General features: G+C 33.4%; 2 protein-coding genes across 2 annotated transcripts; both read right to left on the bottom strand.

Annotated features, from left to right (window-relative positions):
- Positions 1-5,299: 5,299 nt before the first annotated feature.
- Positions 5,300-6,805, bottom strand: LOC18601080 (uncharacterized). The gene is made up of 3 exons (XM_018119658.2): positions 6,445-6,805; positions 6,106-6,167; positions 5,300-5,586 (listed from the first exon to the last, which is right to left on the bottom strand). Exons 1-3 carry the CDS (start codon positions 6,803-6,805, stop codon positions 5,497-5,499), a joined length of 513 nt encoding a protein of 170 aa, XP_017975147.2. The 3' UTR covers positions 5,300-5,496.
- Positions 6,806-10,598: 3,793 nt separating this feature from the next.
- On the bottom strand, positions 10,599-12,201 carry NAC084 (NAC domain containing protein 84). The gene is given in 4 exon segments (XM_007031894.3): positions 10,599-10,855; positions 10,858-11,007; positions 11,097-11,359; positions 11,741-12,201. Coding segments are annotated over 4 exon segments (642 nt in total). The 5' UTR covers positions 11,925-12,201; the 3' UTR covers positions 10,599-10,810.
- Positions 12,202-18,102: the final 5,901 nt, after the last annotated feature.

Below are 18,102 nucleotides of genomic sequence, written 5' to 3'. Positions count from 1 at the left end.
TGAGTTGAGCCCTTCCCTAACATTCACACCTTTTTTTTCTATTTGGACAGCAACTTTCACACGGTTGGGTCCTAATAGCAGAAACCAAACTAGCATTGGTCATATTTCTCCCCTCGAGTCGACCTGCTGGGTGCATTTGGGCATTGTTCGTGAACTTCCACTCTATTTCTTCAGCTGCACACGGCCTGGGCTTCAACCCGTCTTGGTCTTTCTTGATTATAACTTCTTTGATTAGTCTTTTTTTATCCTCAAAGTTGAGTCCATTAATTTTTCGTGGCCCACTCCCGATACTGGGCCTACCTTCTTTATTTCTTTTCAAGCCCTCTCTGAACTCCCCTTTTTCTTTTGAATTCAAAATAACCTTCCCACCTCCATACTGCTTTACCTTATCAACTTCATTTACTTCAAGGTCACATCTGGTCAGGCTTTCTACTAACAATTGTCTTCCAAGCCCAGTTCCATCGTATCTACTTTCACCACGTGTCAGCCTAATTGTTTCCTGTTCAACCAACTTTCTTTGGCACCTGTCCACTTTCCAGCTAGCACCGACACAGTCGAAATCTGCCTGCCTCTCCTCCACAGTTGATGGGGCCATAAACCCGGCCTCTCCATTGTTCTTTTTTTTTCGTTGAGCTCTTGTTATCATCATTGTCAATGTTACTGAGGTCACTTGTGCCCAAAATGACCGCTCTAATCCAGTACTTGACCCCATCGACATTGACTTTGTTCCTCAACGTGATCTTAAGCTTACTTGTGACCTCCACCAGAACCATAGCAAAGTTCAGTCTACCTTTATCCTCGGTTTGCTTAGGAGCGGGATATCATCAAATCTGACCCAGACAAGAACTTTCCTGTTTTCCACCCACTCATGATAGGGTTTTAAATCAATGAACCAAGAATCAAATATCTCTTTATACAGACTTAACAAACAATGCATAACTTCGGCATCATCAAAAGATACATATAACATCCTCCCCCTATGATTCTGACTCTGACTCTTACTCCTTCTGATTGTTAGGATCTTTGTATCTCTTCAGTGCTATACCCAACTCTTGGTCTTTCCACAACACTTCTATTCAACCAGTCGCTCTCTGCTTCCGCCAGCTGCACTGAGCATTCAATCCATGCTTTGAAAGGGCCAGCTTCCTTGCCTTCCTTCTGCTCCCTCATTTTCCCAACAAGTTCCATTGACCGTTCGGTTTCCTTTATGCTTTCTTTGCTTGTCCCCACAGATTCTGCTTTCGCGTCAAACTTTTTCTCAACTATATTCAGTCTTTGTTCATTGCATTAGTTGGTGTTGACTCCTGCCTTCAAGACATCTTTGTAGGATCTGGGTCCTACTTTCTCTCTAGTGCCCTTTTTACTGTCATGTGCTTTATCTGCCACTTTGACCACCAAAGTCCTTCCTTTGATTGAAACCCCTCTTCTCGCGTTAATGGCTCTCCATAACTCTCATTCGTACCTGTATCTGACAAAGGCAAATCTTGTGGAGCCTCTGTCTTTAGTCTTAGGAGATAAACGTCCACCACAACTCCAAATCTGTTAAACCAGTCCTTAATCTCCTGCCATTCTATGGATGGACATAGATTGCCAACGAAAATCGTGAAAAGACTATTTCTCCACTTTCTCATCTCTTCCTTACCCCAATGTCGATAATTCAGTCTGTCATTAGGTCGATCTGTTCCTCCGATCTTCACTCTTCTTGCTCTTTCAAAGTGTTTACTGTTCATGTGCCTAAATTGGGATTCTCTCATCTCTCTTTTGAAAACTTGTTTGATAGTATCACGCTTTTCAAGCATTTAGCCCTCACTTCCTTATTTTCTCTCTATTTCTATGCTTTTGTTTGGTTCATTTTTGAATTAAAAATGACTATTCTTAATGAATAAGGATGTAAACGAATACGGTATCATATTTTTTTATATACTCGATTTCGAATCCATTTAATTAAAAAACATCCAAACTGTATTAAAATCACAAAACATTATTCAAAACCAAATCCTATTAGTATAACATTATCCGCTAATTACTTATATCCATTAAATACTTGATTGAATAAATAAAAATCATATAAAAAATTTAATTTTATATTTACTAATTTATAAAAAAAAATTTGGTTAAAATGGTAAAAATCATCTTAAAAGTAAAGAGGATAAATATTCAAATTTCACAAATTATAAAATTTTAAAACATTATATAGGATATTATATATACATATGTATAATCACGTTCAGTAATTCATCCGTAACCGAATATAAGATACTTGAACCTTATGTTATTGGATTGAGTACATTATACCAATAAATTATTATTCGTTAACAACACGGAAAAATTAATATCAACTCTCTTTGATTTTAATCATTTTGGACTGAAATTTAAAATTTAGAATTGGATTTAATTTTCTGTTCCTCGAAATTAAGAAAAAGAAAAAGTAAGCAAAAAGTGCAACCTCCACCATTACGGAAAGAGTTGAGAATCTTAACTGAAAATGGTCTTGTCGTTGTCCTATTAAAAAACATTGGTTAACAACTTTAATGGGTAGTTAATCAACTGTTGTACCTAAAATTGAAAACAGTTTCTTCACACTAACGAGGATTGCCTTTGTCAATGACATGCTGATCTAAAGATAAACACCCTGAAATTATTAGGACACATTATTTGTTTTATCTTTTACTTTTTTTTTTTTTTTTTGCATAGCTGTTGCTTTCAAAACTACGTAGTGATTTCCTATTTAATAGTAATCAGAGATATACAGAAGTTTTAACTTTGATATATTTTATACTAAAATTTGAAAAAAAAATTATAAATATTTAATATTTTTAATATAAAAAACAAAAATTTATTAAAAAATTTAGTATAAAAACTAAAAATCATTTTAAATTATTTCGGAAAAGAAACTGGAGTATATAAGAGAAATAACTTCAAGTACTTAGTCAGATGGAAGACAAGGAGGGCCTTTTGTGTTGCAAAAAGATAATGGAACTACAAGGTGAGATTAAACATAATTAAGGTTTGCTGGGGACAGCAAGTGAAACGGAAGACAATTAATGTATATCTTTGAATGAGGACTTTCCCTTGGTCAAAAAGGCTGGTTTTCTTGAAGCTTAAGGAAAGAAAGAAGAATGACAAGATCAAAGAGGAGCTACCATTTTCAAAGGGCCGCCTTCTTCAACTGTAGGCTAGGGGAAAAAGAGTGGTGGGTCGTGTCTAGTCGGTCCTGTATCAATACAACCAGAGGAGGGATGTTTTTGGTACGTTTTCTTCAACTCATGCTAATAGATAGTACCCAAACTAATATCTGATCCGATTCTTTTAAGTAATTAGAATAACAATTTTAGAATATGCATTATTTATAAATAATTTTTTTAATATTTATTTAAAAATTAAAGGATAAATTACTCTGGTCATTCCTATTTTCTTTCCTTCTAAAATTCCACTTTTATGATTACAATTCAAGGAGTCCCTACAGACAAAAGTCTTCCACTTCACTATGTATCCATCAAACCTAACAGTGACCACTTGCACATGTTTTGTCTCTTTTAGTTTCTATGACTAATGGTTTCATAGATTTCTTCTTCTTAGTGTTTTCTTTTGGGATGTGTAGTAAAACTTTGAAAAAGAAATTAGTGCTCTTTTCGTGTATCTGACCAAGAAAAAAAGGGTACCCTAGGAAGCACATTCTTTTTCCACATGTTGTGCCAAAAAGTTGAACAATACTTGGGATTATTGAGAGAAATAAGCTGGTAATGGTATTGGTCCGTCCTTCTCTTATGGCACAGGGAATCAGAGGTGGTTAACAGTTGAGATCGATCGATCCTCTGTACATTACCTACTACATGATAGTTATTCATTTGGAAACAATATCAGAAGCTAGACGCCTGTCTTGAAGAAAACAGATCCTAATCTTAAATGATTTGAAGGAAGAATTGAGCCGTATGCCATAAGAGAAAGCTACTTGTCGACACAAGAAGGAAATTGGGTGAATTTTAAATGAGCAGTTGCCTAGTGAAATGGGGTGCAAATGCTTTATCAGGTTGAGTCAATTCCGAAGCCAGTCTACCACTAGGCTGCCTGCAGACACTTCCTTCACTATACCATTACACGAGGCCAGCCTAAGGACTAGGTTAGTTAGGGTATTTAATTTTCAGGTATTCTGAATTCATTTGAGTTGATTATATAGGGTTAGGATGCTTTATATTTGAATTTGGGACAGGTTCAGGTGAAGTGTTTCCTACTTGTCTTGGGTTCAGGAAGGACAGGGGTATTATTGTAATACTAGAATTGTGATTCTTTCTATAAAACAAAAAAAAAAATATCTATGATGGTTTATCTTTTGTTATTAGTAAAATACGTATACTGGAGGTGAAATAATTTTCTTTCTTAGGTTGGGGTTGGGGGTCGGTTAAACCGAAACCCATGAATTGAAGAGATTCGAAAAATGAATATTTTACAAGTTTGGATATTTAAAGAATAGTGTTTATCTAATTCGAGTAAAATTGAATAGCAATTTCCAAATATTAATTGAATATTTATACAGTCAAGTATGTTGACAAATAATAAGATTCAATTATTAATACTTCAAAAACAAGGAATATCAAATCCGTTGCCATTCTTACTATAAAGAGTTAATATTTCACTATCTTGAAACTCAAGCAAAATTAAGCCTGACAACAAAAAGATTAGTAAATGAAAAGCTATTTATATACAATCAATCCATATCAGAATGTCATTTTAGAGTAATCCTTGAGTTTTTTGCCAAAGTATCCACATAAATGAAATCGAAAATTTAAAATTAATAAATATAATTAATTATTCACAAATTTTAACTTAAATCAAATCAAACAAATCCATCAATTAAAAGACGTGACAATTACTCATGCTACTCGCATAAAACGATTGCTTTTTTTTTTTCAAAGATTTTGATTTTTATATATTTATATTAGATTTATGCAATTACTAATAAAATTAAATAAATGGTAAATTTTATGGGAAAAAAAAACTGCAATTTCTATGGATGCAGATGAAGATAGAATTTGAGTGGGAGAGTGGGGGGAATTTTTCAAATCAAAAGGAGGAGATTTATAATTTAGAAAGAAAATAAATTGTTCTAATGTTTGCAATATATATAACTTTAGCATTCAGGACAATCCATTTTCTCCTGCAAAGAAATTTTTTTATATATTTAAAAAAAAAATTCGAATTCTACTCTTTTGACAATGAGATCATACACTAACTAATAAATTAAATATTTGAATACTCATGTGAAGAAATATAATTTGCATCTAATCAAGAAAATACAGAGGTCACATGTCAATTTTCCTGCTCTATCTTGTTCCTTCCATGGCTGAAAACATCTGGGGATGGAAAAAAAACACAGGCAGATGGAAGCTCTAAATTCAGGATTAAAATGGCCTTCATTCTTCTAGGATTACCAAGCAACCCTTGCAAACGAGCTTGTTGATGCTGTGACCATAAGGATTAGTTTAGATTATTGTAGAATCAGACTCTTAAAATTCTTTTTACTTTTGCTGAGCCAGTCCTAATTCCTTTTCCTATCCTTCCTCTCTTCCCTAATCGAGTTCTTGATCCCTGCTTAGAGAAAGGAAATGAAAATGGTTATATCTGAATAGGGTAACCGGACAAAACTATAGGCGATAAAAGCAAACTTTTTATCATTCTTTAAATGAAGTTATATGCATGATTGATACAGATAACAATTTCTTTCTGCCTTTATCTCATCAATCAAGTTATTCATAGAGAGACACTTTTCACAAAAAAAAAAATGGTTATTCATAGAGAGGCTGATTCCCATGCAAATTTGATGCCCACACATTGTGCTATTTTGCAGTTGGGTTTGCATGTCTATGAAGAGCCTCTAGACGAAGCATTTAAGCATTTCTTTGTTATTTTGTAAATTGAATTATGTTATATATAATTCTCAATATCGTTCTAATAATATCGTAATTTATAAGAATCATTCTGATTTAGTCTTTAATCTGTGCAATTATTATAATGTATGTAGGGCTGAATCACAATTTGATCGTTAAAACTGGATGGTGCTTGCTGACTCTACCAGGAGAGGAAGTTGGCTGTTCTTAATATTCATACCTTGTTGCTATTTCGAACATTGCTCTGTCGTTTGTCCTTCAATTTCCTTGCAGTACTATCACCTGTAAATACAGAATTGACATCAAACTCTCCGATGATAATTGGTTTTGCAAAGGATGCAATTGCCAGGAATTATCAGTTTCAGGAATTAAGTCACTAGGAAGATCATGCTTCTTTATCATTTTCGTGTGCCTCGCATCTTCCATGCAAAAAATTTCTACACTCTCTTCAGCATTTCACATCAATAACAAGAGTTAAAACTTAGCATTATCATACGTAGAATTGTTGTGATTTTGTTTATAGTTTCCTTGATGTTAATCCATGTAAAACCTGGCTCACCTTCACTGCTGTCATCATCAGACTGAGATAAAATGCAATATTCCCTGAAACTTGGCGATCTAGGATAAAAAATACAGTCGTCGTCCTCGCTATCTTCCTTATCACGGGCCTCCTTCTTCTTAACCTTTTCCATTTGGATCCCTCCTTTTCCCGCAGAATTCACCTTCTTCACATTGATTTCTTGAATCTCACCTTCTGCATGCTCTCCTTCTTTGCCACCTTCAGGCAACGGCTTGCAAAAGAGGCTACTGTCCACCACAGCACGATCATTCCTTGGATGAACAGGCCTGAATCGACGGGTTTGGGAGGAGGCGGCTGCTCCGTCGTCTGCAATGTCGAACTTTGAAACACCACAACCCATGAAGGAGGAAAGACATGCAAAAGGAACCAAGGGTATATCATCTAAATTCGGTTGATCATTAGAAAAGAGTCTGCTGCAACTATGGCCTTTTTCTGGAATTTGCATGGACAGGGAAAACCAGAGATCCAGCGAGAATTGTGGGATTAGGCTGATAACCACGAGAGGCTGAAGGGATTAAATTTTACATTTACTTGTTAGCTGTTAATTATGTTGTTGATCAGAGCCTTCCATTTTTTTTCCTTTGGTTGTTGTCTATAGCGGCAGATTCAGTATTTTTGCACGATGGATGTAAACATATAATGTCATGGATTGGATCAGGTTAATGGTTTGATTCGGAGTAAAAAATTAATCACTTTTGTAATAAAATTAAATTATAATATAAAATTTTATTAACAACTTAAACATAAACTTTCAGATTCACCAATATAAATAGATATAAAACAAAAAGAAAAATTAACATTAGATTTTCACATTAGGTATAATAATAAATATAAAGCTGAAAAAAAATTAACATTAGGTTTTCAGATTAAGCTAAAATATTTCATTAATAATTTAAATATAAGCTTTCAAATTCATCAATATAAATAAACATAAAAGCAAAAAAAAATAATATTAAATTTCACATTAAGTATCGTAATAGATATAAAACAGAAAAAAAATTAACATTAGATTTTCACATTAAGTATCATAATAGATATAGAACAGAAAAAAAATTAAAATTAGATTTTCACATTAAACTATCTTAAGACTTTGAAAGTTAACTTAAATTTCTTACCTCTACTCCAAACCAACTCATTTGATCTATGTAGAAAGGTAAAACTAAATATTTTGACTTTTATACACATAAAAATAAAAAATTAAAAACTGAAGAGTGACGGCCACCCCTCTCCCTCCGCTGATGTTTGATCAGTACAATAAAATTTAGCATTGATGTAACAAATTAAGCACAATGTTTTCTTAAAAGTCTTCTGTTTTTTTTTTTGTCAGTTAGAGATTCTACAGCAGGCTATAGCAGCTAATTTTAGCTAGTTATTCCCTCTTATGACGGACAAAGCTAAAAGCTTAAAGATATAGAAATAATTAGTGAATTAGTGATTAAAATTTGTAATTAACAATTCTACTTTAAAATGGAGGGGTAATGAAATCAAGACTAGAATTAAGAAGAAAAAAAAAATTCTATTTCACTTGATGCTTCCCTTAGTGTCTTTTTCATAATTTTACACAACGTATTCAATTTTATACTATCAATCAAAAATCTCAAACCTTAAACTTACCTATCATAAATAATAGTCTAACAATAAGAGTAATTTTAATATAAAAAATTTATTAAACATGTGACACAAAAATGAAACATCAAATGGAGACAACAGATTTATGTTTGACTTAACATCAATGTTTTTCAAGTAGTAGTTTTGCGTATAGTACTGGTTGTACCTTGTGCAACACTTGTTGTACATTAAGCATGCAATGGTGAAGATGAAGATGGTCAAGGTGTATTGAAGAAATTAGGCACCCCATAATAATCAAATAGTCCAATTAGGCACCCAAAAAAGAGTGACACGATGCCAAATTTTAAAAGTAATTGATCATCGAACGTTTGCCTAGGAAACCAAGTTCTTTTTAAATGGAACCCTTTTCTCCCGTGTGTTTTAGGCATCTTTGTTTGTGGAGCTAGAACTTGAAAGAGTTAGACATGGCCTTTGATGGAGATACCGAAGAATAAACAAAAGAAAATATTAGCTCACTACCACCCTCGAAGGCAATGCTAAGATAAGAAAGTTCTCTCCCGGATTGGGCAACTTCAGAATACACGCCCTCGTCCACCAGCTTGAGGAATGGAATACCAAGCTATGGCCTATGGGGTATCAAAGTCCTAAATTAACACTGATAAAAGAAAGAGCAGATACTAAAAGTTTGAGCTGACAGATATTGTATGAAGCCATTGATAGGATGATTATCTGCATCTTGCCACTGAATCAATCAACAAAAAGGAAGATGGATTTTTATTCTTAACTGAGATTAGATTGTTAATTTTATTTAATAAAATTGTCAATACTTTCACCAGGTCTCGGTGTTTAGCCTCTAGCTCTAGGTTGTATTTCACAAGCAAGTTTACTACTTGCTTGTACAATTGTTTTATCTGTTTCCGGAATTTAGAATTTAGTTGCTAGGAACCATTCCCCACCTAGCATGAAGAAAGGCTTCTTGGTGCAATTGGAAGTTACAAAAAGGAAAGCTTGTACTTGCACATTTATGGCCTACCACAACAACTAGACCACCTTCCATTGACAAAAATGGAGGCGTGAAAGTCAGCAATCTACGCCGCAAGCCAAACCCCATGTCTCTTTGCGTCTGTAACAGGAAAGACGTGATAAGATCATGATTCTTAAACCTCTGCCACAAGGAACTTTGGTCGGCAGTTCTGTAGCAGCCCAACCTCTCTCACGAAGAAGTTGCTGCTAAACTTTTCTTTCAGTTCCCTTACAGCAAATTGACTGCTTATAATGGAAACACTGTGACACAGAAGAAAAGAATCTTTGAACTTTGCTATGGACATGCACTAGTTATTGACTAACGTGATCAATCTGGTAGTGAACCCTCGATTAGCTGAAACTACCCTATGATTCAACGACAGCGGTATAGCATTTTGTCCAAAGGTAGCTAACAAACAACTCAAAACCCCACAAATATATATATATATATTTTCCTTTCCAAAATGTTTGTTGGGAGGTCATGTATTTTCAATAGTAGGGATTTTTGAGTTAGAAAATCATCTAAAATTCTCAATGTTTTCCTCTGTTTGTACATTGCATGTGGTACACATGTGAGTTGTCATTGACCCAACTTGCCTTGGGTCCTACTGAGATAAATAAAACGATGGTCTTTCAGAAGATTGCACGCTTGTGATCATCTGATGAGCCAAGTTAGTTTTTTTTATCACATCTAACCAACCAATCCATTTTCTGCAGTTTCTAATGTGTTGCTGCAATGACTTTTAGTTTCCCTTTATGCATCTTTTTTATTTGGATACTTGGATCTAGATGGGAAAACTTGGGGTGGTGGGAGAGTTGAGGTTAGGTTAAAAAAACCTAATTAAAAAAATATGTTCCTCTTCTTTGGCTCTATTGGCTGACAGGAAGAATCTTATTCTCATCATCCCATGAGAAGTTGTGTTACCCAAGCCTGGAAGTATTTAGAAAAACCCTTGTCTGTCTTTCTTCTCCCTTCCCAACACAACACAACCAAAACCATTCTTTAGCAGAAGAACACATTAATTACACAGAATCATTTTGAAATTGAAAGACAGTGAGAGAATCTGTTTTCTTTTAAAATGTGGCTGAAGGCCTTAAAATAATGTGCAAGAACAGAAGCCTAAAAAAGTCACCTAGATTCGATAAATGGAAGCATATTTTAGAAAGGAGTATTGAGTTCTGATGTTGGGAGTATATGAAGGGGTGGAGAATCAGCACCCATGTGCAGATGCCCTTTGCCACCATCGTTACAATGTCATGATTAGATAATACAGAACAGAACCCTTTTTCTACTTCTTTCCTTGGATGCCTCTTTTTCTGTAGTATTGTATTTTCTTTCATATTTGTATCTACTTTTAGTCATCTTTCTGTCTCAAAAATCATTTGCCTTTTGATAATGAAAGCTTAGATATGAGCAATAATTTGTGCCACCACTTTCCCCTCTCACCATAATTGTTTCAAATTTGAAGAAAACTAATAAAGCAGGATAGGGAGGGAGCAATATCATGGTAAAAGGTTTGGGATTTGCTTGCAGAACACAATTTCTCAAGTCCTTAAAACAGTCAAATTTGCCATTTTTTTTTCTTTTTCCTTTTTGCCCATTTCTCATTTCTTGCACAACAGTTAAAAGGATCTGATACAAAGTCTAGTGTGAACTGTTTTTCACTGCTTTCTCATTCAACGATTTGAGTAAGAACCAATGAAATCACTGCTTTCTTCCTCATCTAATCCATTGAGAGAAACCTCAGTAATTTCACTTGAACTCGGTGAAGAAGGTTGAGGAGGACCATAGACAGAGCAGTCTTCCACTGTAAAATCAATACAACTAGGCATGGTCACTGCACTGGTAGTCTGACTTTTGTTAGAACTGGCTCTATGTTTTTTAGCTTTTCTCTTCCTCTGAAACACCCGGAAAACCAACCAATCTCCAAACAATTTCCACTTGGACATCTGCAAATATTAGCAAAATCTTTGATGACTGCTACTTATATTTGCAGAAAAATGAGCTGTGCCACTAAATTAGTTTGTTGTTATGTTACCTGAGATGAACCGAGAGTTGCCGCAGAGCCGACAAGGCGATATTGATGTAAGAGCCATCGAATCTTGGTGTCACTGGAACGCTTCCTTTCACAGTAAATCAAAGCTTTTCTCATCCCAACTACTTGGTTGCTTCCAGAAGCTAAAATTGGTTTCTCTTTGCCAATTTGCTGCCAGTAACCAGAACCAGCTGCTCTCTTGCAATTCTTGTTACTGTCATTGCCATAGCTGTTGCTAAAGAAATACCTATTTTCTTTCGAATCACCTGGAAACCCACAAAAATTTAAACTCTTTTAGACAACCCCTTTCAAATTTGATGCTCTAGACATGGTAAGTTTGATTACTATACTACAAATTCTCAGGCTGCCAACACAGCACATGTTACATATTGCTGACAGTTTTTGTTTCCTGAAGTTTGACAGAACTTTGCATGCTTGTTTTCCACAACTTTCATTATCGCATGGAATCCTGATAAAATTATATTAAGAGAACTTGACTATTGAAGGATGATTAAGGACATGTACAAAGATCTGATAAACAGAAAATTTCACTAACTAAAGTTGGGTTTCAAAGAACTAGAAAAAGCACTACTTAGAGTTGACACTATGAAAGCATTAACCTTGAGAGAAATTAAGGGGCAGCTAACCTGGCAAGCTCCAAGGATCAGTCTGGAAAACATCAAACTCGGGAATGACAGAAGCAGGTAATGGGAGACTCAAAGCCTTTCTCTTCAGGTAATGAACCACAAGTTCTTCATCTGTAGGATGGAACCTGTAACCAATGGGCATCTTGATCCCTCCATTTACAACAAAGTTTTGACTACTTTCCATGCTCAAAACTCTCACCGAAACCTCTTCAACCAGCAAGCTTAAGTTGTATGTTTGTCTTCTCTCAACCAACCACCAACTTGAGCTAGCTTAGCTGATTGAAAATCAATCAAAGCAACATGTAGGATTGGAACTGTGCTAATAGAGAGAGAGAAGAACCCAAAAGGAAAGAAAAGGCCAAAACAAAACGAAGACTTTAGTTGGGTTTCAATGGCTTTGTAGGGAGAACAAAGACAGGGAGGTGCCCTTTTTATATACAGAGCAGAAGAAATTCCGTTCCAACTCAAAGTTCGAACAACTCCTCTTTATTCTGACTCGGAACTCCTTCCTTGACTAAAACCCCCTCCCTTTGCTTTATGTTGACAGGTCGTTTCTTAGACAAACGTGTAAGAAAACTTCTACTGTTTTTGGTCAAGACACCCCCCCATCTGCTCTCTCTACAGTCAGGCCCACGTGTGCCACGTCTCTACTGATTTTCCTTCAGGGTTCGGCCCCCTCAAAAGATCCAAGGGTCCGAATAGGTTTTGGATAACATTGTAGGCAAGTATCACAGTCCTCATCATTTCTGTTCATTCCATCACAACCGTTCATCTGAGTTTATAGATTCTATACATTATCACTAAATTAAATCTAGCCATTTTCTTAACTAAGCCATAAATACTCATAACTTATAACATATTTATTTTAAAAGATTTTTTAATTTTTATCTTTATATATTCATGATGTAACATTTTACGATTAAGTGAAGGTATGTAAACACTTTATACTAACCGAATATTGAATATAAATTCGGATAAAAATGATGATTACGTATATCGGCGGACAATTAATCTTGTATGGGCTTACATGATGAAGAAGAAAACCTTAGAATTCACCCAAAGTGAAAGTGGGACCTTGTTTTGTGTCCCAATCCTTCAAGCAGAATGATATATAGATTTTGTTGTTAGATTTTTTCTTTGTTACCCTGTTGTGTGAAAACCCTTCAAGCTTGATAATGGAGATATGGTTGTTACTTATTACCTTATGTGATTGCAAGATTTTTGGCTTAAAATCAAAGGTTATGCCGACATCAAAAGCTTAAAAGTTAGTTCTTATATTCCCCAACAACTAGATTTGTTTCATAATTTTGTTGGATGGAATTTTTTGTTTTTTGGTATTCGGATGGAATATTTATCATTTTTCTTTTGACTTGTCCATCTTTTTACAGCTCCATTTCCCACTCTTCCATTAGTTTCCTAGATGGTTTAAAGAAAAAGGGTTAATAAGTAGTGGTAGAAAAGAATTGAAGATGAATTAGTCCTGCAATTATTAAAAATATGAGAAAAGAAATAAGAAAAGTAAGCAATTTGTGAGTCATACGATGAAAGATAGGAAATGGGTTAAAAAATTGAACATTACTAAAATACTAATTGACCCTTTTTTCTTACCATTCCAAGTTAGTTAAAAGATTGATTTCAAGGAGTTAAAATCCAGTGAAAATAAACTATTTTTTTAGTCAAATTATGCAATTAAATTCTGCATTTTATAAAAAATTTTGATTTAATCAATGTACAATAATTTTTATAAATAGAGTTGATATATATTTTTTTATTTATTAATTTCAATTTAAATCTTAATACGGTTAAAGACATTAGCGTGGTACGTTGATCATATTGACATGACATTGATAAGATGATTTGACATTTTTTTATATTGTTTGGATATTTAATTAATTAAAAATAAACACAAAACTTCTTATATCATGTCACATTATAAAATATTCATACCATAAAACGTCACATCTAAGAGAAAGGTTTAGGCTTTTGCTTATATATATATTATACTCGGGGATGTTGAATTCAATTAAAAAATACATGTGAAAAATGTGAATGCAAATCATACACTAAAAAGAAGAAACTTATATTTGATTGCCAAAAGTGAAATACTACTTCACCTTAATGCCTTTATTTGTTTATTGGGAAATTAATCATCATGAAACATTAAGTACTATAATTTTTTTTTCCCTTTTATCTTTTAATTTCAAAGAAGAGTTCCATCCCCAAAAGAACCACCACCACCACCACCACCACCATCACCCCCATTTCCATAACAGAGAGTAGTAGTCATCCACATGAAGAAACACAAAGAAAAAAAGAAATCAAGCCCTTGGTCAACCATGATAATGACATTGATGAAGGGTAAACAACCCACCATAAAATAATAATCCCATGTTTTTTTTGTTCTTTGTTTTTTTCCCCTCACATTGACATTTGCAAACTACCTTTTGAAGAACACAACACCTCTAGATGCGTGTTTGAACACATTTTGGTTTTGATTTGTCTCAATTAATGAAGATTGGCCAGGTTGTGGGTGTGGGTGTGGGTTTGGGGGGAGAGAAGACTCTTTCTCCCCTCTCTTTCCCAGCCTTGAAGTTGACAATTTTGGGTAAGAGGAGAGGGGCCATGATTATGTGTGTCTGTTCTTTTTTTACATTATCATCTTCCTTATTCTTCTTTAATACTCCTAAGAAACCATTTTTGGCTTGATTTGTCCATTGCTTAGTCCAGCTGTTTCATCATATATTTTTGTAAAAGACCCTTTTGGCCGGTGTCTTCCCCACATCATTCTCATCTCTATGATTGTTGTAATCACAAAGATGGTTTCTTCTTTTCCTTTTTGTTGGCCACAAATTAATGATTAATTCTTCATTTCTTGTATAGTATTATTACTTTTCTCTAGTTAATTGCATTAATTTAGTCCATGTTCATGTACCACATATCTTTTTAATTAAATAATATCAATAAATTGAAATTATTGGAGACAAGTTTCATTTGAATTTGTTCATTGAGTTTCTCGTCTTAATGTATAGGTATAAGGTCTATAATATATTATCAACATTATTATAAATTATGTTCCACATTATTTTGTTTTACTCTTCATCAAAAACTTATACATGCATTTATTACGTGCTGACATGCTAGAACGGATAAAAATATTGAACACCGTTAGTTTTTGAAAGATCGATGAGTGTATTTTTTTTTATCAAATCTCATGAAAATAGAAAAATAATTTTCAAATTAGAAAGATAAGTGTATTTTTTATTGAAATTCGAAGAAATCTTTGAATTTTATTGTTTCCAACAAAATCATTTCTCCTTATCTTACATATTACTCTTATGCAACTCTAGCTAAAGCCAAAACCTCAAATAATACAAACCTCCACGCATACTTGGAGACAACAAAAACGACAAGTGAAGTTATAGCCATGAAAACAAAACAAAGGAAATTTAATGCAAGGGGCAAAGGTACACGCATGCTTCACTAGCGAGAACATTGCCCTGCCTATTTAGTTATCTACTAGTACTAGTGCTTAGTTTTAAGCAGCAGCCTCAGCTATACCCTCTTAATAACTGAAAAAGAAGTAGAGCTCAGCTATGCCATGGCTAGAGGCCTACACCATGGAGTTTAAAACAAAAGAAACCCTAAGCTAGATTTTCAATCCAAAAATAAACCTTTTTTCACTTTTTTTTTTATTCTAGCCAAAATGTTGTGTGAAAACTAGATGCTACTCTTTTTATGTCAAAATGAATGTTTACTTTGTATTTTTTTAAAATTAAAGTTAACCAACTTTGATTGTAATTTTTATAATATCGTGTAAAATTAAATTTTTCAAAAATAAGGTTTGAAAATTTTGAATTTAGGATTTTTTTAACTTTATTTGTCGAAATTATAATTACAAATAACATTATAATAAATAATAATCAAAGTTAATTTTTTTATCAAAGAAGGAAAAAATGGACATTTAATTTGAAACTGAAGAAGTAGTAACTTACTTCAAAGGAATTGTTCCTTGATTTGCTAGGATCTATACTGAACCAAGAGTCTTATACATCAGTTTTGCTGTAAAATCTAGACTATGATTTCGTTTTAGAAGATTAAAAGTAATTAACTCAAGCAATCACATGCTACATTCAATGTTGTGACTCAATAAGGACAAGACTAAAATCTTTTAGGATTTACATTTGATGCATTGAGAGTGTGTCTCCTTTTCTTCTTCTCCTGTTCTTCTTTCCTTAATAATTAAAAATTCAAAACTCTAAATTTTTATTTTTGATTTTTAAAATAATATAATTAAACTTCTATAAATTAATACCTTTAGCACCATGAAAATTTATTAATTAATTGAGATATTATATAATTGATAAATTAATAATTTATTAATTTGTACATTTTTTTTCAAAATATTAAACTTAATGCATGTATTGTGCATAATTTTCTCTTACAATATGAAAACATTACATTAGAGCTTCTTAATGCACTAATAAAAGTTAAAGATGAGGTTCAAGGAGACATCAATCTCAAGAGGAAACAAACCACATTGGAGTCATATGTTACAAATGCCTCATAATTAAGTCATGTATATATATAATTTTAATATATAAAGAGATTATTAATTTATATATCAAGAAGAACTTATGTGTTTTTTTTAATGTATTATTTTATAAATTTAACGAATTATTAATTTATCGCATTAGTCCTAAGTCGAGACCGATAAAAAATATTATTTAATTAAAATTATTAATTTATCGACTATTAATTTATAGAGATTATATTATATTTATTTCATTCTTTTTCTTAATTAACCTATTTCTTTTTTAAATATTTATGATCTCTTATTTAATTTACATAAGAGGGTTTTGATTACTTTTGAGACTTGGGTCCAAACGTGATACCATGAACTAATCATGATGAGGACAAAATAGAGGAACATGTTATTGATTTCAAGGCCTAAGGTAGAAGCTTGGTTTTAGATATTCAACACGTCTCTCCTAGAAAAGTTTGCTTAGGCAATGGATGTGCATCTTGATTTCAAATTGTGATGAGCCGGTTGGTTGGTGCCGTCAAATTCTTCCTCCCACCACCAGTTCCTCAGGACAAAATGGAGACAAAGGAAAAACCAACTCTTCTTCAATTATCATCCATTTTTCCATCAAACTTATTTACAATTTTTTTTTCTCTTCTTTTTAGATCTATTTGTTGTCGAGGGAAAGAGAGGAGGAGATTGACTAAGAGAGAGATGGTGAGAAAAAAAATTGTTTATCTTTCTTTTAAGAAAAATAATAATATTTATTTTTTAAGTACCTCAAACTTTTAAATTTTTTTAATAAAATAGCATCGTCTGATACCTTGACAGTGTATAAAAACGGTACGTATATCAAATATAAACCCAATGTATTATACCTTGTCCGGAAAATTGAGATGGAAAAGAAGGCAAAATTTGGGAGTTGAAAAGGGTTCGGTTGCCTATCATTCCCCCTCTCTCAATTCATTCAAGCTTAGATTGTAGTTTGGATAAGATGAGATTAACCCAACATGGAGGCCCCAACCCTTTTCCTATTCTATAACATACTTTGTTTAATGGAGTTTGACTCCGTGGATGGTTTCAATTTTTGAATTACCGAGCATATCATGAACACAAGCAGGCGTGCATGCCAATTTTGATCAAAGCAAATAAGATATTGATTAAAATTAGGGTTTATGTTTGATAAACATGTTAGTGCATGAGACTTTTGTGTGCAAGGAGGCTGATTGTTATTCCCTTGCCTCAATGTTCTTTTTAATTTGTTTGCTTGACACAGAAATGGAGCGATCAGCTAAAGGTAGTGCCCACAAGTCATCCAAGATATTTGGGCTCTTAAAATATATTAGTCTGGATTGGACTGTGCCAAGCTTCTTGGACTTTAACAATCAATTCAACCAACCCAAACATATTGTTTTTTGGAACCCCAGTATTTTCGAATTCAATGATTTTAAAGGAAAAAAAAAGGGTCAGAGCATAAGGTCTATCAGTTTAATTTCATATTTTTGATTGGTGAATAGGAATATGATTAAACAATAATAATGGAATAAATTAAAAATTTGGTGAGAAAAAGAAAGGGAATAAAACAAAGCATCATACTCTAGAAGTATAAGCATTTGGATATTTACATCATAGATGCTGTGGCTGAACAATATGCTGCTCCTGAGGTTCACTGGTGAACTACTGTGGCTGCTAGATGAGTGCAAGTGCCTTTTGGTTCTGATGGGGACTGATGGTTTTGCTGCTGATTCTTGTGATGTTTGATTTGATGTTCCAGCCTCTTCTTTCTGTATTTTGTGATTGCAGCTGATGTACTCTTTTGCTTCACAGGATTTAAATATCT

The sequence above is a fragment of the Theobroma cacao genome, chromosome 4 (genome assembly GCF_053813885.1).
Source record: "Theobroma cacao isolate CCN51 chromosome 4, ASM5381388v1, whole genome shotgun sequence".
In the NCBI taxonomy this organism is placed as follows: domain Eukaryota; kingdom Viridiplantae; phylum Streptophyta; class Magnoliopsida; order Malvales; family Malvaceae; genus Theobroma; species Theobroma cacao.
This window is presented reverse-complemented; position numbering and strand designations above follow the sequence as displayed.